The following is a 25,468-nucleotide window of genomic DNA, read 5'->3' as shown; positions in this document are numbered from 1 at the left end:
CCCTGCATGAAATGAATTATTGACTACGAATTGAGCATGAAGGACCTACAGAAGGAAAAAGAAACGTGTGCATAACTGCAGTAGCAAATTAAAGCCCACATCTGAAGTTTGGATTATGTATAACAGCAGTTGCTGAGGCAGCATTCCCAACAATGGGATCTTAGGAGGAAAACTAGGAAAGACTGCTGGAGGCTAGGGGGCCACAGCTAGTCAGAGCAGAATTGGGAAATAACCTAGTGTACTTAGGGAGCAAATTTAACTTGGAGAGAGATGAAGATGTCAAACATACATCTCAGAAAACTTAGCATCAAGATTTATTCCACTTCTGTTTTCTTCTAATTCTCATTTAATGTATATCTATACCCTCTTTTGACATAATTTTAGAATTACTGTCCTTTTCCCATTAAAATGAAATTTCCCTTCCTTGTCAGCCCTTACCATTACCACACTAGTGAAGCTGCTGCAAGAGCAAAAGAATCACAATATGACTTACCTGCATGAAGCGCCCTTCAGATGTCCCCAGATTTGCTATGGTAAGATCCCCTTTGGTGAAGACAGATACAGATGTTAACAAGACTGTGTTGAACTGTTCTGTGAACAAGTCAATCCGTGGCAAAGGTGTTGTAACCTCCACCCGATACTCATCATCTTGTGTTCCACAGTAGGTAGTGTTTCTTGAAAACGTCTGTAAGTAAATTAGATGTATTTCAGCAAACCACATGGGAAACCCCAAAGGGAGGGGGGGAGGGAATCAGGAAGAGCCCTTTATCAGACACAGAAGTCACTTTCAAAGTGGATGCTGATGCATTTCATGGAACATATTTATTTATTTATTACATTTCTATAGCGCCCAATAGCCGAAGCTCTTTGGCCAGTTCACAACAATTAAAACCATAAAAGAAAACATGATAATACATAATATAAAAGTTTAAAACTACAGTACAAAACCAAAATGAAAAATAAAAACCAGAATAAAACCTATCAACAGTGCAAAGACATCAAATACACTAATATATCTAGGAACAACAGAAACTAAGGGCGCAATCCTATCAAGATAGTCACCAGCCTCCAAAGTCATAGGCTTGTGACCACACTATGCAAGTCAGGTGGAGCACGGATGGCAACCTCTCCTCCGTGCTCCATCCACCTGCATTCTTGGCTAGATGCATGATTTTGCACGTCTAGCCAGGGCTTTGGAGAGGGGGCAGGAACAGGCCTGGAGACTCCATAGGAAGCAGTGTAAAGGGGCTTCCATGTTCTCTCATCTCCTCCCCTCCCCCAGGAATGACCCCTTTTAAGGCTCTACATGCTCCATTTTACAAGCACGGAGAGGCAGCTGCCACAATTCTCTCCATGCAGGCTACAAGGGGGAGGGGAGAAGGTGGGGAGCACGGTTTCGTGGCTCAGAGCACTGTCTCTGAGTTCAGAGGCAGGAAACTGAAAAATCCTATGGCCCTCTAGACAGTGTTTTAATAGCCATAGGATTGCTCTCTAAAATACTAAAATGCCTGGGAAGTAAGATTTTCACCTGGCGCTGAAAAAACCACAATATGTGACAGGCGAGCCACTTTGCGGAGCTCATTCCACAACCAGGGTGCCACAACAGGAAAGGCTCTCTTTTTAGTAGCCATCCACCTCAATTCCTTTCGCAGGGGCTCCTGGAGAAAGACCTCTGAAGATGATCTTAGCGTGTACACAGGTATATATGGGAGGAGACAATCCTTCAAGTAACCTGGCCCCAAGCAATTTAGGGCTTTGAATGTTATCACCAGCACTTTGCATTAGGGCCAGAAATGCCAGTGCAAATGGGAGAGCACTGGCATAACATGACCACATTGGTCAGTCCCTGTTAACAATCTCACTGCCCTATTTTGGACCAGCTGACATTTCCAGACCATTTTCAAAGACAGGCCCACATATAAGGCAATGCAGTAATCCAGATGAGAGGTTACCAGAACATGGATAACTGCAGCTAGGCTATCTCTGCCCAGATAGGATCGTAGTTGGTGTATCAGCCTAAGCTGGTAAAAGGTGCTCCATGGCACCGAGACCACCTCTGCTTCCAATGACAGTTCTAGATCTAAGAGCATTCCCAAACTATGAACCTGATTCTTTAGGGGGAATGCAACCTGCTCTAGAAGAGGTTGAATTTCACTTTATCTGGGCAGAAGAAACACCCACTAACAGTACCTCCATCTTGACTGGATTGAGTCTCAGTTTATTGGCCCTCATGCAGTCCATTACAGCACCCAGGCACCCTGTAATTCAGAGCACCCACTGCAGTACCTAGCTTTGATGAAAAGGAGAGACAGAGCTGAATGTCATCGACATGTTGGTGACAACTCAGTCCATATCTCCAGAAAACCTCCCGCAGCGGTTTCATGTAGATGTTGAACAGCATGGGGGATAAAAATGTGCCGCCCCATAGCATAACTGCCAAGAGACAGAGCAATAATCCCCCAGCACCACCTTCTGGAATCAGCCATCCAAACAGGAATGGTACCACTGCAGCACAGTACCTCCAACTTCCAGTCCAGATAGCCTATCCAGAAGGATACCATGGTCAATGGTATTAAAATCTGTTCAGAGGCTCAAGAGAATCAACAGGACTGCACTCCTTCTGTCCCTCTCCCAGAGACGGTCATTCAGTTTCATTCAAGAGTGCCTGGAGTTGATCAGCAACCACCCGCTCAAGCACCTTGCTAAGGAAGTGGATTTTAGCAACTGGTCTATAGTTGTTAGCATTTTCCAGGTCCAGGTTAGGCTTTTTCAGGAGTGGCCTAATAACTGCCTCCTTTAAAAAGGCTGGTACCATCCCCTCTCTCAAAGAGGGGTTGACAACTTCCTGGATCCAGCTGGACATCCTCTCCCTATTAGATCTTATAAGCCATGAAGAGGAAGGCTCATGCATACAAGTGGTCGAACAGACTTGGCCAAGCACCTTGTCCACATTCTCAAGCCTCAACAGCTGAAACTCACCAAATAAAACATAGACCAGTCAGTACTCTGGATACCTCTACATATGGAACATTAACTGCGATGTCAAAGCCATGATGAATGCGAGCGATTTTATCAAAGTATCATACTTTATATAACTCATTATATGAGTTATATAACTCATTATAGCATGCTCTTGAGGGTTCCACCACCTCTTTTCCTGGCCTAGATTGCAGAAGGCCATGAACTACTCTGAAAAGTTCCTCTAGATGACACTGAGAAGATTTTGAATGGTTTCACATATCTTAGCATACTATATTCATACTATACAAGTACTATGTTTTTAAAAAGTGAAAAAAGATTTCCTTAGGGAAGAATCTTTTGTACTAATTTCTCATTCTATCCAAGATATTATTTTCCTATTAAACTGGTATATAAGAGGTTAGGCTATAACAAATTTAAGGCACAATCCTATAGATGTTTAGCCAGAAAAAAATACTACAACTTCCAGCATGCTCCCGCTAGCCATGTCATGATGAATACTGGCTGGGGAATGCTGGGAGTTGTAGGACTTTTTTCTGTCTAAACATCCATAGGATTGCACCCTAATTTTCTTATATGTAGGGAGCAGGTTATGAAAACCCTACCAAGTAGACTTTAAAATATTTCTGTAGACTCCTGATTAGAAAATGTCTGCATAGGGCATATAAGGCGGTAAGTCCTAGACACTTGCTTTTAAAAATGAAAATGTGTTGCTTTTCTCGCCTGAATTCCTTCAAACCAAATAAAAGTGCCTTAAGAATCACGTGTTGTTCACTCTATTTCTAATAGTTATTGCATTCTAGAACACATGGACTACCGGGTTCTAGCTTGACAAGTCCAATATCCTTGTATAGTAACATCAGTGTCTCTTTTACACTTATCTTTAGTTTAGGGATATCAGAGAATTCCACCACGAATCTCGGGGAGGCCGAATGCCAGCGCATTTGGCCCCCCGAAATCGGTGGCGGAACGGTCTGCCCCCCCACCCCACCCCGGGACTTACCTTGGGCGGATCTTCCTGGCGGCGGCGGCTGCCACCACTGCCATTTCCAGTTAAAAACAAAACAAAACATGATAGGCTACGTAAAGATTTACATAGCCTATCACGGCTAGATTTTTAAAAAACACCGTGATAGGCTACGTAAATGTTTACGTAGCCTATCACGGCTGATTTAAAAGAAAAAAAACACGCGCGTACATAAATGGCGGCGCCCATGGGCGCCGCCATTTGCGTTCCTTATTTTCGCCGTCTTAGTCTACGTAAATGTTTACGTAGATTAAGACATGCCAAAATAAGGAACGCAAATGGCGGCGCCCATGGGCGCCGCCATTTGCATACGTGAGTTTTTTCTTTTCTTTTAAATCAGCCGTGATAGGCTACGTAAACAATTACGTAGTCTATCTCAGCTGACTGGAGGGACGCAAACGGCGGCGGCTATGGCCGCCGCCATTTGCATCTCTGCTAGCCAGCGGCCGGATGTCCAGAATCCCTACAGAGCGGAGCTGGCCAGCCAGAATTCCGGGGGGGAGGGACGGAGCGCCTCCCCCCCACTGCAAACCACCCCGTCGAAAAGGTAAGTGACTTTTGTACATCCCTACTTTAGTTACATGAAGTCCAGAGGGTTTTGGGCTTGGACCAAAAAATAGTGAAACTAGGTAAATTTAATTAGGCTGGGAATATTTTGACCTCACATTACTTAAAATTTACACTTGCCAGTGCTGCTTTAAATTGTCATAGCTATTACCATAATAGATTATTTGTTCATTTTTAATCCTCTAATTCATTGACAGGGAAAACATGTCTTTCTTCTCTGGTGAATTACTCCCAGAACAATACACTGTAAGTTAGTCCTTAGAAAAAGAACACATCCATGTTGTATTGACAATTCAATGGTAATCTGTTAACTGAGAATTCAGTTACTATTGATGCTTCCATCTTCTATTTCAGATAATAAACAGGGACCATTTAGCTGTCGATAAGCAATTTAATATTGGAAAGTAAATATGATATGCTTCAGTTCTAGAATATGAAATGGAGCAGTACACAATAAGAGTAGAAATAACAAAACACCGCTGTCTTCTAAAATCAATACAGAGCTCATTTTTCTTCATTGTTTATTAACTTTAAGGATTTCTTTAAAAATTAAGGTAGATTATGGCATGATTGATTGCTTATTGAAGAACCAATGCAAATGTGTCCTTTGATTTCCCAGATTTCTGCAACAGGCCTTCAATAGCAATCCAGAATAACAATAAAACTTTTGTTATTTCAAGTTTCTGCTTGAAATCAAGTTTTTAAAATGTTAATGTCCATCAGCCTTGCCTCAGCTTGTCAGAGTGTAAGGTCACATCACATCAGGATGCTAGAGATATAGCATTATCAGGCTTTTGGCTCTATTGCTGCAATAGTCATGCTTACACAGCAACTTATTAAAATGATATATCAGACATATCTGAATACACTTCATGGTATCAGTTACTTTGTGTTGGGGACTTGGGTTGAACCATTCTTAGTATACTTTCAGAGTATTCATAAGGAAAATAGAACTTCGCCCTGCTGCTTATTCAGTACCGAATTAGAAAGGTATAAGTGGGACTTGGAACAAAATATTGCAGGGTAGAGTGCTCCCTGTTGAGGATTCCAGCCACTCCATTCCCTATCCAAAGGTGTCATTCCACTAGTGAAAGGGAATTTGCTGGTGAAATAGATTTCTTGTCTCCCCTGCAACCCCCCTCAATCTGCTCCGGCGGGTGGGGCCCCGTCTTGAGGGTATGCATGGCACTGCAGAGGGGAGGAGAATTATTATTATTATTACTTATCATCATCAATATAGTGCAGCCTTCCCCAACCTGGTGCCTTCCAGATGTGATGGACTACAATTATCATATCCCTGACCATTAGCATGCTGGCTGTGGATTATGGGAGATGTAGTCCAGCAAATCTGGAGGGCACTAGCTTGGGGAAGCCTACTCTAGTGCTTTCAAGTGTTCAAAGTGCTTCACGTTCATTATCTAGTTGTAATCTTTATAACCACCCTGTACAGTTAATATTATTAAACCCCATACTGAATATTGGGGGTGGGAGGAACTAAAGCTGAGAGATAGCAGCTTGCCTAAGGCTACCTAGTGAGTGTGTGCCAATGCTTAAATGAGCCACCAGGTGTGAGCAACAGCACATAGGTACAGTCTTTTTATTCACTCAACACTGTGTTTAAAATTCGGCCAGAATGAATAAATTTTTGGTGGAAATTATCATGTGCACCTTTACAGAATGCGATGTCATTCTTAACCAATTAAAGAAATGTAAGGAAAGTTCTGCTCAGACAGTCCAGCAGCCTCCTGCCTCCAAGAAATAGCAAGAGCATATGAAGCATCAACTTCTGTAGGTGACGGTGAGTAAAGTTTTGAGCTTTACAGGCCTTTTCCAATGCAGAATTTTAGTGCATTTGTGAGAAAAGGCTGCCTGAGGCTCATATATACTAATTTCAATGCAATAAAAGGCATTACTTGGCTTTATGACATTTTCCGGAACTTTGCTAAAGATAAATATAGAAATCATGACTTAACTTTAAGAGCTGTTATGGATTTGGACACTTGTGCAAAGGCTGTATCTTTCTCTTATAATCACTATATTTAATATATATTAAATTACTCTAAAAATGCAAAATTAGTCTTTGGATGGAAAAGAGAGACTTAAAAATAATTTTATAAAACACTGCCACCTCTAAGGCTTAACTCTATTAATCCATTTATTTAAGGTCTTACCAGTCAGCCTACCATGGATAATAACTGCATTGCCTAATTGATAAAAGTCTTATCTGACTTAACCCTTAAGTCTAGAGAACTCCAGTTCAGCTCTCCTTCTCCACCCCAGATTCCCTAAACTATTCACTTAGCTGACAATATGGAAAATGCCATTATCCCTGGATTAAATGTTCATAAATCCAATGCCAAATTCCAGTGACAAATCTCACAAATATTGTAGTTCAGCTAGGGCCGTACTGGTATGTGGCTTGGTGTTGCTTCTTTCTTCCGTGTACATGAGGGAAAGTACAAAGTCCATTTGTGACTCATTCAGGAAAAAAAACATTATCTGATGTAGGTCTAAATTGGAATGTGATGAGATACAGGCAATTATTTAATTCAGGTCCAAACTGGACATGAAGTGAAATTGCATTTTGCTTGCTCATACAGTAATTTGTGGCTAGCTGGAAGTAACTCTGCATCTAATCTTCATGATATAGGTCTCCAGGTTTATTTTTTTTAATCAACTTAGAAAATATCTAAGTTGATAGCTTTATAACAAGTTTATTCTGTCTTTCTTCTAAGGAGTTCAGCACCCCGTTTTACATTTAACCTCACAAGGTTGCTGTGAGGCAAGTTGGAAAAATGATTGTTCTTTCTTTATTATTAATTAATTGATACCCTCACCTTTCTATAAAAGTACACAAGGTGGCTTACCCAAAAGCAACACAGTATAAAGATCAAAAAACAAACTAAAAGGAGAAGCGAACGTATCTTTGTCTGAAACCACCCCATGAGTTTGTAGCTGAACAAAGATTTGAATCTCGCTTCGCCATCTTAAGTCAAACATAGTAATCACAGCACACTATAAACTGAGCTAGTAGAGCTTCATCAGTGTGCATATATAAACATTTCAGGTTTTCTGCAATGACATTTGAGAGTTGGAATCAAAAGTCTAGCTTAAGTAACTGCTAAATATTTATGACAGCTAAGCATCACTGTAAAATTTATCTGTCACACAATTGGAATCTTAACTATTCAGCATAAAGCATACATTGGAAGATGTCTGTATTATCTGAGGCTGTATGCTATTCCTGCAGACCTTTAGAAAATAAGTCAAGCATTTATGTGGTTTCTACCCAAGTCCTCTTCACAAATAAGCTTTATTGTTTAAGCAGGGAATGGCATTGTTTATAGTAATCAGTAAATTATTCTATATTTAAAAATTAAAAATCAAAAAAATCAGCTAAAATTATGGCAACAGGATTCTAAACCTGAAACAGCAGTAGATGTATAGGAGGCAGCCTCTTGTCTAATATTACTTTATTTGTAACATGATATGTGGCAGTGGTAATCATCAGGGGAAAAAACTTGTAGTTATACGTTGTATGAGCTAAACTTTGGGTGGGATGGAAGCTAACCTGGAACAAGATTTGAAGCCTTCAACCCACTTTGCAAGCAGCTTCAGGGTTTCTGATTTGAAAAGTGCTGGACCTAATTTTATCCTAAGTGATGGGCACAGCACCCTGCCTTATCTCACAACCAAACACAAACTCAAAGTTTTGGCTTAATAGCATATATTTCAGAGAACAGTTCTATACAGACCTATTTATGTAAAACCAAGATCTACGGAAGAGTCTTCTCATAATGTATTAATTACACCTATATTCTGCTCCTTCTCCAAAGAGCTCTGGGTGGCATACGTGGCTCTCTCCTTCGTTAATTCTCAACAATCCTGTGAGGTATGTTTGGCTGGTCAACATCTCCCTTTCTAAAGTCATCCAGTGAGTTTTGTGACTAAGCAGAGATTTAATCCCAATCCACTAAATCACACAGGCTCCCAATTTGTGAACAATGTTAGTTTTTAAAACTTTGAGTCTTTAGAATGAGATCCCCCTAAGTCAATAGGAGCTCCTGGAAAGTGAGGGTCCCCATTTCAATAGACACACTGGGTTAGGTCCAGATTTAGGCACATGTACTTGGTCTGGCGGAAGCAGACATCCCCACCCCTCCCCCTCATTGCAGCCCCTCCAGTCCCCTGAAAATACTACACAGAGGGTCAGGAAACCCTGCTGAATGGGGTGAGCTGTGAGGCAGGGGGGATGGGGAATCCCTAAATATCTGGCACAGGCACCTTCCATGAGTGCAGCTCTTCTGTCAAAGGAAGGCAGATACTGGATCCATCCCCATAAATATCAGAAACTCAAGCCCAGATTCATTCAAATCAATAGAAACAGTACTTCAAAACACAAAATAAATAGCAGTAAAATAAGGTATCAGCTATAAATTTAGCATCCAATATTTCCAGAAACTCGTAATATTCATTTACTGATAAAAGAACAGAGAAAAAATTATGCTAGCGGTGCATTACGTAAGGTAAAAAGAGACAAATGTTGATGTAATTAGCTAATACAAATTAAAAACATCACACATTTCTTTTCAGAGATCATTCATAGTATTATTCACTTTTGATATTGATTACCACTGCATCAGTTCTTGTAATCTGGTTAGTGCATTAGCACTAAGTAAATAGTATTGATTCAGATATACATATAATGCACATGCAATCTTTGTAGTTTGTCCATTTCCTCTGTATTAAGGTTTAAAACACAGCACACAGATCACCAAGACCAAAAGGGTGCTATGTGTTTTAAGCAAAACATAAAATATTGATAAAAGTATGCTGCTCCTCATTGGCCAAGTTAGCACTCGAGTTGAGCAAATACTTTTATCAATAAAAGTCTCTGGAATTATTTAATGTTTAACTTAAGACAAAAATAGCAAACCAAGAATTGTCATGATTTTAGAGGTGGGCACATATTCACCCACCTGAACTCGGTGAATCCACAGGGGGTAAGAGACTGCACCCACTGACTTCCCGATGTGAGTGCACCCAAAAGCTGCACCCTCCAATGTCCATGTGTTTGGTGGAATGTACAAAAGGGGCCTATAGGTGTATGGCCGCTTCACGATATTGGGCAGTCAAAATTCTGAATGCATGTGTAACCATATGAAAGAACGGCTGGATTCAATCTGAATGGGTTGTGCTTCCTGGGAGGAATCAGGAAGGAGTTAAGGGCAACACCCACTGCTTCTGGCCTGAGAAGAGAGCAGTCACAGCCTGAAAGAGATCTGTATAGAAGTCCTCGTTTAAATAAAAACTTGGAAGTTTGTTTGTAAAGCAAAGTCTATTTGAATCTGTGGGGTGCAATCCACAAACTTTGAAACAGTGTGGAGGGGCTGTACATGTCTAGGCACACCAAACCTGCAAGCATTGTTTTCATTTTTGTGAACCACCCAGAGAGCTTCAGCTATTGGGCGGTATAGAAATAAAATAAATAAATAAATAAATAAATAAATAAATTGATTCAGAGGGGTCAGCAGTGAATACATGTTCACTGAATACAAGCAGTGGTGGGGGGAGATGAAAATAAGCACAGCCTTATTGAATGGACCAATCAATAGACATGGTACACATTTTCAGGATTCACAAATATGTTAGAATGTGCTCTTATATTCCCATTCTAGTTTTAGCATGAACTGCTTCTATAGTAAAACGTAGCCATGGCATCTATACTTCCTCATGGCCAAATACAGGCAACTCTTCCTTGTCCTGCTGTTACAGAATTGGGGGGCGGGGATGGGACACAAAAAGAATGGTATGAATAAAGTAAATTAAAGCAGGGCCTGATTCACATGAACAATCATGTTGCCAACTCTTGGAATAAAAAAAAATTCTGGTACTTGGGCAGAATCCAGTGAGGTGAAACAGAAGCCACAGGAAACACTGTTAATCTAAGACATACATCTATGTGTACATGGTAAGAATAATAGAATCATAGGGTTGGAAGGCGCCTACAAGACCATCAAGTCCAACAGTCCCCTGCCACCAAACAGTACCATCCAAACTTGATACCAGCACACCACAGATCGACCTAACACAACCTAGACTACAACTAATTGTGCTAAAAGCACAAAACTATAACTAAAAATGGTTTACACCTCACGTCAAACTGTCTGTGTCATATGTAGCTCTCTCTCCCTATATATATAATTTGTTTATATTATATATTTTTGCAGGATTGCAGCTCTGGCTAAGGTGTGTTTTATTCCAAATGGACAAGGCAGACAAAAACCCAAAGTGGAGTGAAACAGAGAATTCAATAGATGAAGATTGGCACCATTTGTAGAACAAAAGTGAGGGAGAAAATAAAGTCCTGCACCTGTTACTCAAAGTAGTTTCTGGTTAAAGCTGTGAACAAAATCAAACAAAGATGTATTGTGCTCTTCAGGAGGCTAGCTCTAGTTTCGTCATGACCATTGCTTATTTGTACCAGTCAATTTATAGTGCAATCCTACACATATATGCTCAGAAGTAAGTCCCACTGAGTTAAATGTGGTTGACTCCCCAGTTAAGTGTGCTTTGGATAGCAGCTTTACAGTGATACCATACTTCACCATTGTTTAGCATTGAAGCTTGGACAGTAAGGAAATTCTGGAATGTAAAAGAGAAGTCAAGACGGTTCAAAAGAAGTAAGGTGGTGAATCCTAGCTGATTCGGCATTGGTTTCATAAGCAATTTGATCCCAGGACCTAATCAACTCCACTGGGACCTTATATTGGGAAATGTGCTGTTTTGTCTACACAAGAAAGTCTGTCTGTCTGTCTGTCTGTCTGTCTGTCTGTCTGTCTATCTATCTATCTATCTATCTCAGATTCAGTTATATCTGTTGGCTTTTGTACCATTCAGTTTTGGATAAGAACAAATTTATTTTCAGGTTCAAAAGTAGATGCCCTGATGTATTATGCTGTTTTGTATAATATTGCAAAAGGTATTAATAAATGGGAAAACTACATGTATTTTCTCCTCAGGAAATTGTCATATATTGACAATTGTCATATATTGTAGCTACTTGCAATGTGCAATCCATTTCTTTAAGCTGTGAGTGTTTAAAACAAATCATGTCAACTGCGTGTGATCAGGAAATGTGGTATTTTTAATCCTGCCAAACATTTCTAATAAAAATTAGAGATTATAGTTACAGAGCTTGAAGGAGATATTTGTCTCTGTTTATTTTATTCAATATTACTAGACATATCCCAAGGATAACAGATCAATAAAGGTCTTTGTGGTTTCCCGATAGAATGTTGCAATTATTTTCTCCCATTCCAAAATAAGCATAACTCAGTTTCTCTCATCTATCATTTTTGTAAAGAAATATCACTGCATGTTTATTTCACTGTCTCTCTTGATTTCATTTCAGGAGCCCTCTTGCCTTCATTTCACACTCCTAAATCTTTTCTTCCCCTATTTGCATCTTCATTTGACAGTAATAGTGACCAGTTTATCATGCCATGGCAGAGTGACAGAGTGAAGCAAAAAGACAGTAAAATTGAAGTTGTTTTTATGTGCTTTCTTCATACTGAGACAAGCTGAGGGGGGTGTGTGTGTGTGTGTGTGCCACACCTTTCTTTGAAGAATACACACACGAGCCCTAAAACTGGAAGTCTGATGATTTCAAGTGTCTCTACTTTAAGATGCCTAGCATCCTTCATTTGAGTAAGCAATGCTGAAAATGACTAAAATTGAATCTGTGCCTAATCCACTATATAAAGTTTCCTACTGTGAGTGTGGCACAAAAATGCCAGAGCTATGATTCAGAAACTTCCAAGATTGTTTGCTAACCATCTCTTAGTTTCGATGAAACTACTCTGAATCCATTTTTTTTTTCTTTCCCCAGGTACTGTTTCGGTCTTTTCCCACTTCCTATTGAAATTAAGAATTGCCAAAAGAGCGAACTCCATTGAGCATCGGTCCCACCTCAAAGTCCCCATTTAAATTTATGGGGACTGTACAGAAGATGTAGATTATGTCCTTTATTATGGACATTGTATTTAGAAATGTAAAGGTTAAAACCGATGTGACAAAAACGTGGTGTGACTGGATTTTAAATAAATATCTTGGAGGCAATATATAGTTGACGTATGTTGCGGGGTTGTGTATTGCTGCATAATAGATTGTAAACTGATGTGTTGTTCTTTGAGGTAATGTTGAATCTTTTCTTTGACTGACAGGCGAATTGGCCCTGTATTCAGTGAGGAACTCCTTCTGAAATATCTGGGGGAAAGCAGGTGCTGACTGAGTGGACAGTTAGAAGAGCCCTACCTGGAACCACAACTGGGCCAGATGGTTAACAGCAAGTAAAGGGCTGATGGCCATTTCGTCACAACCAGTACATTGACTTGAGCCCAGAAGTCCAATAGAAACTAATGAAGTTGTTGTAAGATTGGTGTTGTATGTCCCAAGCAGCCTACCCCAGTCAATTCCCTGGCAATTGTATTCTGAACAGTAGGAGTTTCTGGGAATCCCATATACAGCACATCACAATGGTCTAATCTGAATATCACTAAGGCTAGATCATTTTTCCCCACTTAAAGCAGCAAAATCTTTCACAACCATAGTCTCATTTTAACCTTCTATAAAGTTTAGCTGGATCAGAAGTGGAACCATGAGAAATATGCACACAGCTGGGTTATCTTTTGGCATAACGCAACCCACGATAAATTTAGCTTGGAAAGTTTCTGTTCCTGTGGTGTGACCTTCAGTTATCAACATCTGAGTGCAAATACATGATCACAATTGAGAGCTTACCTTGAAAACATATGTGGGTCTTCCTTTCTTTGGTATTGCTAACAAAATGCTTATTATTTATTTTATTTATGTATTTATTACATTTCTATACTGCCCAATAGCCAAAGCTCTCTGGGCAATTACCGAATTATGTTTCTCCCTATCATTTCAACCTTGCATTGCACAGTACTTATATGTTATTCTGAGGAAGCCTTCCCTAACCTGGTGCCTTCCGGATGTTTTCGACTACAAGTCCCAGGATGCCTGACCATTAACCATGCTGCCTTGGGCTGATGGGCACTGAAGTCCAAAACATCTGGAAGGAAGCAGGCTAGGAAGCTGCTCTGAGGAGTATGCCTTACACTTGCCCAATATTTTTTAAGAATTAGGGAGAAATCCTACAACCCCTAGAAAGCATCTGGGGGACTTAGGATATTTCAGAAACAGGGCTCCAACCTAGGAGGCTGGAAATTGCACTCCCCCGCCCCTCCACCTCCCTCTTCATAGCCAGCACAGAGAGAACTGCACCTGCTACCTCTCCACGATCGGAAAACAGAGTGCTGAGGTTCTGTTGTAAAGAGTCAACCTCTTCATAAATGATCTGGAATTAGAAGTGAGCACTGAAGTGGCCAAGTTTGCTGATGACACCAAATTATTTAGGGTAGTTAAAACAAAAAGGGATTGTGAAGAGGTCCAAAAGGATCTCTCCAAACTGGGAGAGTGGGCATCTAAATGGCAAATGCAGTTCAATGTAAGCAACTGTAAGTGATACACATTGGGGCAAAAAATCCCAACTTCAAGTATAATCTGATGGGATCTGAGCAAGCGGTGACCAACCAAGAAAGAGATCTTGGGGTTGTGGTAGACAGCTCAGTGAAGATGTCAACCAAGTGTGTGACTGCTGTAGGCAAACTCCATGTTAGGCATAATTAGAAAAGGGAATAAAACTGCCAATATCATAGTGCCCCTATACAAATCTATGGTGCAACCACACTTGGAATACTGTGTGTAGTTCTGGTCACCACACCCAAAAAAAGATATTGTAGAGCTGGAAAAAGTGCAGAAAAGGGCAACTAAAATGATCAAGGGGCTGGAGCATCTCCCCTACGAGAGAAGGTTACAATAGCTGGGATTGTTTAGCCTGGAAAAAAGAAGGGTAAGGGGAAACATGATAGAGGTCTACAAAATTATGCATGGTGTGGAGAATTTAGATAGGGAGACATTTTTTTTCCCCATCTCAAAATACTAGAACCCAGGGTCACCCTATGAAGCTGATTGGTGGGAGATTCAGGACAGATAAAAGGAAGTACTTCTTCACACAGCGCATAGTTAAACTATGGAATTTGCTACCACAGGAAGTAGTGATGGCCTTGGATGGCTTTAAAAGGGGGTTGGACAAATTCCTGGAGGAAAAGGCTATCAATGGTTACTAGTCTTGATGGCTATGTGCTACCTCCAGTACCAGAGGCAGTGAGCCTATGTACACCAGTTGCTGGGGAACATGGGTGAGAGGGTGCTGTTGCGCTCATGCCCTGCTTGTGGGTTCCTGGTTGACAGCTGGCTGGCCACTGTGTGAATGGAATGCTGGACTAGATGGACCCTTGGTCTGATCCAGCATGGCTCTTCTTATGTTCTTATCATGCAGTGGTGGAGTGGGGCAGGGGGATCAGGCAGCAAAATGGCTTGAGTTGCTTCTGCAGAATAGCCAGTTCTGGGCTACATGGACAAACTGACCTGGTACAAGGGAGTTTCTTATGTTTCAGTGGATACTATGCCTAATTCAAGGGAAAAATAACCCTAAGCGATTTATCCTACTGGCCCAGTTCAGACAATCAAATCCTGGCATTGCTGCTGCTTCACTCTTCCCTTCACATGAGCAGTGAAACAAACCAGGAAGACACAGTTAATCATAGCTTCAGATTTAGAAGCTATGCCAGCAAGCAAGTCAGGATTTAGAAAACAACTTTAAACATGGCTTTTCCATACTCTACAAAAGCAGCAATTAAGAGTCCCTAAACCAATTTTATGCCCCTCTGTATTTTACCAACTACAATTCAGCACTAAATTGTCCTATGAGTTAGGGGCTCAGAAAATTCACAGTGCAATTTTTACTAAGCTTTCTGGTAGGCTTCCCAACAGAAGGTATTTACAAAACTTGCTATTACTGTGAGGAGGGGGCGGGGGGAAGATCAAGAGAAATAAATGAGCACATCTTCTTTATGAGAAGAATAGCACAGGGAGCATTTATTCATTTTATTCCCTCCACAGTAAGTCATTATCAGTATTATGCATCAAAAACCTGCAAGTCCCCTGATTTAAGCTCTTATGACATTTCTTGAAATTGTGTTGTTGCTCATATAATCAAACCTTTAGCTTCCCTAATATATTCATCAGTGATATGCAAAATACTGTCCAACTGAAAAATATCGTCCAGCAAGGATGATTTTTCAGAAAGTGGAAACTGAGAAGTGATTTTATCGATATTTTTAATGAGATGTTTTGGAAAGATTAGATAGATCTAGGTAAGTTTAAAAAAATCAAAAATACCACCCAAAATATAGCAAGAAGGAGAGGCCAAACACTCATCTGTGTTTATAGAAGAACGTTGTTCTAACAAAATGCCTGATGCTTCTAGAATGAAAAATGAGTAAAGGAAATTAAGCTTTGAGAAAAAGAAAAATTTTGAACCAAGCACTAAAGGAAGACAGCCTGAGATGCTATGTAGTATCTGCCACACTACAAATAATATCCTGGAAAGTGCGGAAAAAAATTAAGAAACCTTTTAGAGCCACTAGGTATAAGTCACTAAAGGAAGACAGCCTGAGATGCTATGTAGTATCTGCCACACTACAAATAATATCCTGGAAAGTGCGGAAAAAAATTAAGAAACCTTTTAGAGCCACTAGGTATAAGTCACAAACCATTTATGCTGAAGAGCTTCAATTTAAGGCTTAAACTTTAAGCCATTTATTCTCGATGAGAATAAACTAGCTTAAATTCAAATACTTGAGTGAACCTGGTTGAGTGAACACTGATGGTTTGAGAAATGAATGGAAACAGTTTCTCCGTAAATGTCTCCACTTGTCACTGGTAAGCATTGGACAGGAATCTTTAAATCAGGGATGCAAAACCTCTTTCCTCATGAACAGAATTCCCTTGTCCAGATCCCAATTTACATTATACAGCCTTCAATAACCTCACTTGCTGGAGAGGATAGAGGTGAGAATGTTTTTCATCTTGGCCAGCAAAAATACTAAGGGAGGGAGGTTGCACTACAGCACCCAAATTAGTTTGCCAGGAAAACCTGGGGCCCGTCTACATGGGAGGTTTTCTCTGATGCTTCTGTGGCTTAAAGTTGTTAGGGACACATGATGTTATGGCCAATCTGCAGCCATGCAGCTGCATCCCTCTTGAAAAGCCACATTTTCTGAAAGTCCTTTTACTCTGTATTTTTTTTATGTAAAGCGGCTCCCAGGCGATTCCTCTGCTGTATGCCCTGTCCCTCCACGTTAAATCCTGGGTGTGTCTCTATGACGTGGCTGTGACCTGGCAGTGAGGTGGTCAAGGGGTGGGGCCGCTTCCCCCCTCGCTCTGTTTGCCCATTTGCAGTAGGGCTGCTTTCACAATAAGTAGCCTCCTTTTCCCATTCATAATATCAGTAGCCCTGTTTCATTCACAATAATGCACTAGCTAGTTTATATGTAGTGCACAATAAAGAATACACAGAGAAAGGGCAGCCAGCCACTATTTCACAGTAGCAATACACCTGCAACTTCGCAGTTGTGTGATACATCTACAACTAGGGAATACACAGATGTGGAGGAGGAAGGGCCGCCAGTACAGCAAGGGGACATGTACAGGGTTGGGAACAAGCCTCCCGATCACGGAATCGCTCTGCGTCGCCCCTTCAGAGTAATGCAACAATTTGCTTTTTCCATTCACAAATAGCAGCCTCTGATTCATTCATATTTCCCCTTCAGAATAGTCCCGTGTGTGTGATTTTCCTGTGTGTTTGTGGGGAGGAGGAGGAGGCTTAGTTCCCGTTGGGGAAGTGGAGGCAGCAGCAGGCCCAGCTGCTGACTCCAGAGCACTGGAGAGGGAAGCAATCCCAGCCCTTTCCCTCCATGCAGGAGCTAGACGTCTCCTGTCTGCCCACTTGCCAGTCTGTCCCTGGGCTTCAATACTGCTGGTTCACAGTCGGTGGATGCAAGGGGGAGAAGTGTAGGGTAAGCTATCTGACATTACTCATCTCTTCCATTAAGCTTCCCTGAGCAGTGGAGCATGGAGAGGGCGGGGAGCAAGCCTCTCATTGGCTGAGCAGCGCCTATGGGGTTGACGACGTGCACTTCTACTAGCAGGACTCCGCCCATTCAACCGCAAAGTAAGGAGGATTAAAGTGCAGTTTGACCTGTGAAAAGCAGATTTCAAGTTCGTGTTTACTCCACATTTTTTTGCTTCACGAGGTCCTGACAGACCAAAGCCAATTTCATGAAAATCTGCATTAAACATGAAAGCACCTCACCACATTCATTGGCATGTAGATCTGGTCCTGGAGTAGATTTTTCAAATCTGCCTTTTACTTCCCTCAGCACCTCTACTCTGCAGCATTTCTCCATTCCCCAGGCCCACTTGCAACTGGCTGCCCTCTCACTCTCGCTTTCCACATCAGAAAGAAAAAAGACTAAGTTATCAAAACAAAATGCTGGGTTGTGAATGCGAGCTGCTGCAGGGAAGGAAGAAAACTGGAGTGCATTTCAAGTGGATTTCTTTGGAAGAGAGGGGAAACTGTGCCTCCTAGCCCTTTTAACCCTGGTTTTGAAAACAGATGCTTGCTGGGCTGTGTTGGGGCTTGCCAGGGAAGGGGGGAAATGTTGATTTTTTAAAGAAGTGACCTGCAGGAGACTTAGGCTTATGAGGAACAATGCCAATGTGACTGTTAGCTATCCTCCTTAATTCTGCAGAAGAGGCAGGCTGTCACTTGCTAGGCAGAAAAGGAAAGGCACTCTGTGTTCAGAGGCACTTTTACTATATTATTGATGGCTAGTAGAATTAATTTTTGGCTACTAAGCCCAGGCATAATTTGTAGACCCCTGATAGTCTGATACAAATACAAACAATGATCCAGGACTCCCCTTCAGGTGTGCACAAGGGCTTGCAGGCATTCTTGCTCCTATACAGCTCCTCACGCTGAATCGAAGATATTTCTGAGACTTTCCTTTGCTATCTTGGGGTAGGGAAAAACTGCTGTTTGAATGGGAGGACGTACTGTACACAAAGACCTCAGATCCAGATCATACTGACGTTGTGGATTTCCTATCACTCAGGGAACTGGGAAGCATGAAACGTGAGTATACCTTCCTCTGCAATACATTTTTTTCTGGCTATTTCAGCTGTTGCTGTCCGATATGTAGTGCCTCAGTTCAGTTGGGACATTTGGGAAATAAATGAGTGTTTGCTTAAAAAATGAGAAAGGTTTGCACTGCATGATATGGGATGACAGCAACACAAAGCAGTCTATATAATTTCACTGACAGTGATGGCAGCAACAAGGGAATGAGGTAACATATTCAAAGCTTATGCCACTGATGAAAATAACTTAAGGCTATTATCCTAAACAGATTTACTAGGGAGTAAGCTCCATTGGACACAGTGGTACTTACTTCTGAAGTAAACACACCTAGTAAACATACGTATGAAACATACCATTCATACACTGTGAATTTGTATCTTGTAGTTTAAATGTGGTGAACTTGTCTCCAGTACTTAAAGACCGTTTCAGTTTGTGACCTGTAAAGTCTTAGAGCAGCCTTTCCCAGCCTGGGGCTCTCCAGTGGCTATGCTGGCTAGCCATGATAGAAGTTGTTGTCCAGTGCATCTGGAGGGCTCCTGGTTGGGGAAGGCCGCTGTACAGAGCCCAGGACTAGCGTTTTATCTTCCCTGGCCACAAACTGAGGTCTTCACCACCAAAGCCCTTCTCTAGGTACCTCTGCCGTCAGAAGTTAGTTTGGTGGCTACTTAGAAAGGGCCTTACTTGTACTGGCACCTCAGCTCTGGAATTCCATCCTCAAGCAAATTTGCTTGCAACTATCATCACCATCTTTCAGACCAGGTCTCCTATGATTATCCAAGCTTTTAACAGTAATTGATACCCAATGGCCAGGAAGGGTTTCCAGCTGGAAGCTATATTATTCCTTACTTCTATTGTTTAATTGTTTTTCAATTTGTTTATTGTTGATATTTAACAGTCCTAATTGAGTGTTCTGAATTACCTTGAAGAGTATTTTAAGGGAAAGGCAAGACAAAATATAAATGAAGATTCAGTATGAAGAGAGTGCTGGACTAGATTCATGGAAGATTTTTCTTCCTAGGAGCTTTATTTCCAATACAATTTTTATCTTCTTAAGGTCTCCTCCAATGACTTCCATATTCTATTTACAGGAACTGCTTCTTACAAAGATGAATTATCACTGGCTATAACCAGCACTAATTGTTATTTATCTAGATGGACAACTTAAATAATTTGGAACAATTGGCCCTGGACTTCAGCCAAAAAAATGGTAGCCCTGAAAAATACTTACTACTCACAACAGAAATCAATGGGGCTATGCAGTGAATAATGGAATGCTCAATATGAATGAGACTAGAGATGGCTAGGATAATTACTTGATTAAAGCAACTAATTAGCATCATGATCACTTACCCTGTTCAGACAGTACTTGCTGTTCTTCTTGTACAGATGCTGAAGACATTTCATGTTTTGTTTGTCTACAATCTTGCCAAAGAATTCATCAATGATTTTGATAGGGACTGCACAGACAGCAGATTTATGGGTTGGTTCTGAAGAGTCTGGTTTACTTTGGGCAAATGCACCATATAAAATATCAGCGTTCACATCAAGACCCATTTCCTGGGCTAAAGCTGCTCCTGGCTTACCAATATATGCAGCCTGCAAAAGATTGAATACCTCATTTGACCGCTTGCTTGACCTCTTCCTGCGTTTTTCAGTGTAAATGCATTCAAGGGGCATTTCCATGTATGAACGCAACTCAGAATCAAAGGAACAGAACCGTACGATCCTTGTGTGAAAAGCCTGGGAGTCTAGAGATTCTCTCTGGACAGTGAGAAAGTACACAAAGTGGTCCTTTTCAAAGGCATGAATATACTTAATCGGGTATGAATCCCTGAATTCCGGAAGGACATCAATATACGAGTAGGCCGTGAGAAACTCAAACCCATCCAGGGTTTCTTTTAATCTCCGAACTGATATTGAATGCAGCAAATGGTCTCGCTGAAATGAATTATTTACAGTATTCCCAACATAGAAATACACAAATCTTTCCTTTTCTGTTACAAGAACTTTAGTTCCCAAAGGGCTTACAACACAGTCAGGACACTGGTCTGATTCTTCATCCATCACCTTAGGATACATACAGTGCACTGTATGTCCGATGTCGGCAGGATTATCAGGATGAATGACGTGGCGCTGGCAAGATCCTTTTGCGATGTTACCGCAGCTGATAAGCTGATGATCGTAGTATGTTTCTAGGAGCAGCGCCATGTTGATGTTATCCTTCCAAATGTTATCAGATTGATTTACTTTAGGTTTACATTCTTCACAGGGAGCACAGTCTGGGTTCTCCAAAACAGGTCCAGTCTTATACTCAAAGACGCTATGAAGGCTTTCATTTAAGACATAGATTTTGTTGACAGCTCCAACGTAGAAGTGATGCTTGTAGAGAACTATATTTTGTATTGGGGTTTCTGCAGTGAAACCAGGGAGCTGATATCTGACATTCAGATTCATCTCTGGCCTTGAACCTGCTTCTTTACATTTACTGTTGCTCCTCTGTACCAAGGTGAACAGAAATAAAATAATCCCTGAGGCAGACATAGCAAATGGCTTCATTACTGCAGATTTAACCTGTCAAAAGATATTTTAAGGAACGTTAATAAAGAACGTAATGAATCAACATAAATTTGCATATGAGGTATATAAGGCATTTTTCACATACCAAAGGCCAACCCCATGAAATGCATACTGCAAAAAACAGAACTTCCAGTGAGAAAAGCAGCAACAAGAAGAAACATTTTTTAATTCCTGTGAGGCAGTACTGATATTCCCATTATCCCTACAGTCTTCTGTCTCTGACAGACCAGCCTGGACCTTAAAAATCCCTCGTAAAGTTCTATTAAAGGGATGTTGCTTGCCAACACATGAAACTTAAAAACTATTTTTGCTACAATAGTTTTACAACAAAGTCCGTTATGAATATGATCTGTTTAGTAAAATATAGATGCTATATTAAGCAGCCATTAAGCAGATATATAATATAGGATGCATTATATAGTATCTTGTAATATAACATAAGAAAGTTGTATAACGTTAAGAAAGTATTTTCATTGAATTAATTTGAACAAACTTGCTATACATGACATAATTAAGGCAGTATTTTTAAAAATGGAATTATCGTGTATTTATTTTATTAATTTATAAACTGCACATTAATACAAAATTTCTTTCAGGGCAATATTGACTGCTAAGCATTGCAGGCTTCTATATTTCCACTAGTGTCTTTACACAGCTCAGTATAAAATACAATATTCATAATATTTCACCTCATGTAATGGCAATGTGTCAGTCACTATTATGAGAATTTTCTTCTTTTTTGGCAAAGAGCAGACTTTTTCTAAAAAAGAGGAAACTGTGTTTTCAAATTGTGTGGGAATTTTTCTCTCTGTTCTAGTACTATGACACTCCACGTGCATTCCGGGATATCATTACTCCATTATCTGAGTAATGTGTTATTCATATATTTTGTTTATTGACTTATTTTGTTGAGATTAGATTCACTTTTTCAAAATGCCCACAGCAATAAGTCCTTTTGGAAAGCCTTTAGAATGCAAAGGCAGGCAACAAGCACTCAGACAAAGAACTAACAAGCTAATTAGATCAATGAAGAGTCCAACCTAGCAAATTTCTTCCTTTTTATTCATTTTCGATGTGGTTTTCAGAGTCAAAGCACTCATGACTATGGTGATATTTAAAATTCTGACGTGGACAATAAAGAAATTGTGGTTGAAGAAGCGCTTTTTTCACCAGTTTTCAACATCATACTACAAGTCACACTAAACATTGTTCTATTGATACTTAGGCACAGTTGCTAGGCTAAATTTAGTTTCCTTAGAGGAAAACAATTAAATAATATAAAAGGAATATGACCATATGCTGTTTACAGGATTCTGCGGGAAATATTATATAGCTGCAGATGAGTAGCATTGTTACAAATGTACAAATGCTCACAGCAAGAAGCTCAAAAGCATCTTTGATTTCTAGAAACATTAAGCCAGGCTTTAGCAAAATCAGCAAGAGCCTCATTTTAGGAATACTAATTCTACAGTTTTTTGCTTAAATGATACATTGGCTTGGATCCAAAGAGACACTTGCACAAGTGGAATTATCATGTATTTGCTCACTTTTGCTCACTCAAGGGGTGGCATCTTCGACTTCCACCGTGGAGGCTGGTGGCCCCGATGTCAGTGGGGCAGTGAATCCGCTCTGGGTTTCAGTCAGAACTCTAAAGGAGCTACGCAAGGATCCACTGACAGCGGAGCCACCAGCCTCCACTGGATCTCCACTGAATCCCGTTTCACCACCTGAAGGCTCCCAAACTGCCTTGCTAGCTATTCTGGATGCAGCCCCTCCAGAGGCACTGGGAGCAGCTTTTCAGGGTACAGGAATGGGGATGGGAGAGCTCCACTGCACAAGTGGTTCCTTGAATCCAAGCCATAGTTTTAAAATTAATACGTGTTTTTGTATTGGCTAAGTTGTGACAAAATACAAAATCTTTGATTTATGGAGACTGATGTTTCCCTCGCAGTGTTTTTGGTCAGTAAATATTGCATTTCTTTTCCCTATTAATCTGTGCAGCCTGGAGGTTTTGCAAAAGCAATCTATGCAGGCCCCTAAACTGCTGAAACTTTCTCAAAGCAAGACAAAATTGTACAGGGAGAAAGGAGGAGATAAGAAACAAAAGTCTGTCAAACTCTATATATCCTTATAAACAGTGTGAAATATCACATTGGCCTATCTAAACCATTCATTTAAATTCAGCCAAATAAGGAACTATCAGAGCTAGTGAAAGAATGGATCTACCCATTACTATGAAAAACATCAAATATGATGTTATAAGTGAGAATATAATCTAAGAGCCACTCATGACAGCTGGGAAAATGTGGTGCTTCCTGAACATTATAAAAAAATATCCAGTATTATGCTGCTGATATCCACATTGTGTTCTCCCTGCCCTGTCCCATTTTCTAGGATATATGCAAATTCCCATTCTCCATCTGGGACTTCCTGACTAGGTATATTAATAGCACTTTAAGCTTACTTGGTTACACAAATAACATTGTGGGAGGGGCCATTCAGATGAACAGCACATGCTCTGTATGCGGGAGGTCCCCAGGTTCAATCCCCAGCAGCATCTCCAGGTAAGGCCGGAGAAAAACCCAACCTAAAACATTGGAGAGCTCCTCCCAGAGTATAGCAGCCTCTCCCAACCTGGCATCCTCCAGATGTTTTGGACAACTCCCAGCATTCCAGACCATTGGCCATCCTAGCTGGGGCTGATGGGATTTTAAGTCCAAAACACCCGGAGGGCACCAAGTTGGGGAATGCTGGAGTATACAATGCTGAGCTATATGGATTAATTATATGACTCAGTATATGGCAGTTTCCTAATTCTTGACAATATTCCTGATTTATTGAAAGGAACAGGCTCAGAACAACTTGCTCAGGATAAAATACTGAACTCAACTCTTTTGTGTCAAAGCTCATAATTCTCCCTGTTCGCCAAATGTTTTATATATTTGAGTAGATAATAAGTGTCCATCGTGGTTGGTGGGGTGTAAGACAAAGCACCTAGTGGCAGGCAGAACAAAGACAGCAAAACCATTGCATAGAAAAGGGAAACTGAGGGAAATTGACATCATGCCTGCACAGTAGAGCAGGGTCTCTGACCCACAGAAATGTTCCAAAGCACTCCTTTGAGACATTTCTCTACTCCACCAACAAGCCCCATTGCACAGAAGAGGCAAAGTGAGGTCGGGTGGGGGGTGGAATCTAAAAAAAATTGGTGGGAAAGTATTCTCTCTCTTTCACACACACACACACACACACACACGACTTTCTCTTCCTTCCTCTCCCTTTTTTTCTGCTGCTCATTCAGGGAGGGGGCTGAGGGTTCTGTCCTCCACTCTACACGGCTGCTGCTCAGTGAGCAACAGGAGTCCTTAGAGGGATGCTGGAGTGGTTTGCGCAGCCACTGTGGTTTATTTAAAGACTTCTATGACTGGTTCTTGGCATCCTAGCTGGACACCCATTTCCCAAAGTAAAAACTCTGAGTGGCTCTGGAGGCTGACAATGACCATATATGGGAGGGAGTCAGGTCGATCCACCCACTCTGCCTCACTGCCTCTCTGTGAAGTGCCTAGGAACATTCTAAGCATGTGCGCACAGCACACATGTGCAACAGACAAACTAGAGAAATGGAGCTTGGCTCCTGAAGACTGAAGCAAGTGCAGCAGCACACGCCGTGCAAAGGGTGACTTGTCGGGGGTGCGGGGTGGGGTGAGGGTCCCAGGGATGGAGAACTCCAACAGAGTGCTGTTCCCTGCCCTTGATAAGATGGGACATTTTATCATTCTTCTCTTAGATGTTTGAAGTAACAAAACATATGGGTCAGGAAATTATATGGGTCAGTTTCCACAGAACAGAGTTGGCAGAAATAGCAGAGATGCCATCAGGCAAGCAGACCAAAACTACATGAACATGTAGATGTAGATGAGGGAGCACCATTGCTAGAGGTTATGAAAAGCTCCATTGTCTGGCATTGCAAGATAGTTACTACTATGATTTATATTTGACCATATTACCAGCAGTATTCTATTGCTTTTGTCAATGGATACTTTCAGGCATATCCATGGCTGTTTAATTAAGTCACAGAATATGCGTATGTCACATTTGCACATGGCATTCTCTGGGCATGCAACTGGTCTGTGTTGTTTCCTCCACAACAGGAAATAATGGAGTTATGCGCTTGGGAGACATGATAT

At 41.0% G+C, this 25,468-nt stretch overlaps 1 protein-coding gene across 2 annotated transcripts in view; it reads right to left on the bottom strand.

Annotated features, from left to right (window-relative positions):
• Positions 1–25,468, bottom strand: part of MET (MET proto-oncogene, receptor tyrosine kinase) — a 133,676-nt gene that overhangs the window by 72,484 nt on the left and 35,724 nt on the right. For both annotated transcript variants that reach the window (XM_084810812.1, XM_084810814.1), the window contains exons 2-3: positions 20,055–21,275; positions 494–685 (exon numbers count right to left, since the gene is read on the bottom strand). In XM_084810812.1, coding sequence (XP_084666938.1) covers positions 494–685; positions 20,055–21,275 — 1,413 coding nt within the window. The remainder of the gene's footprint in view (positions 1–493; positions 686–20,054; positions 21,276–25,468) is intronic.

The sequence above is a fragment of the Heloderma suspectum genome, chromosome 7, assembly GCF_057233095.1.
Source record: "Heloderma suspectum isolate Gila_16-S chromosome 7, 16-S_ref, whole genome shotgun sequence".
Taxonomy (NCBI): Eukaryota; Metazoa; Chordata; class Lepidosauria; order Squamata; family Helodermatidae; genus Heloderma; species Heloderma suspectum.
The sequence above is the reverse complement of the archived record's forward strand: the minus strand, read 5'-3'. Positions and strand labels throughout refer to the sequence as shown.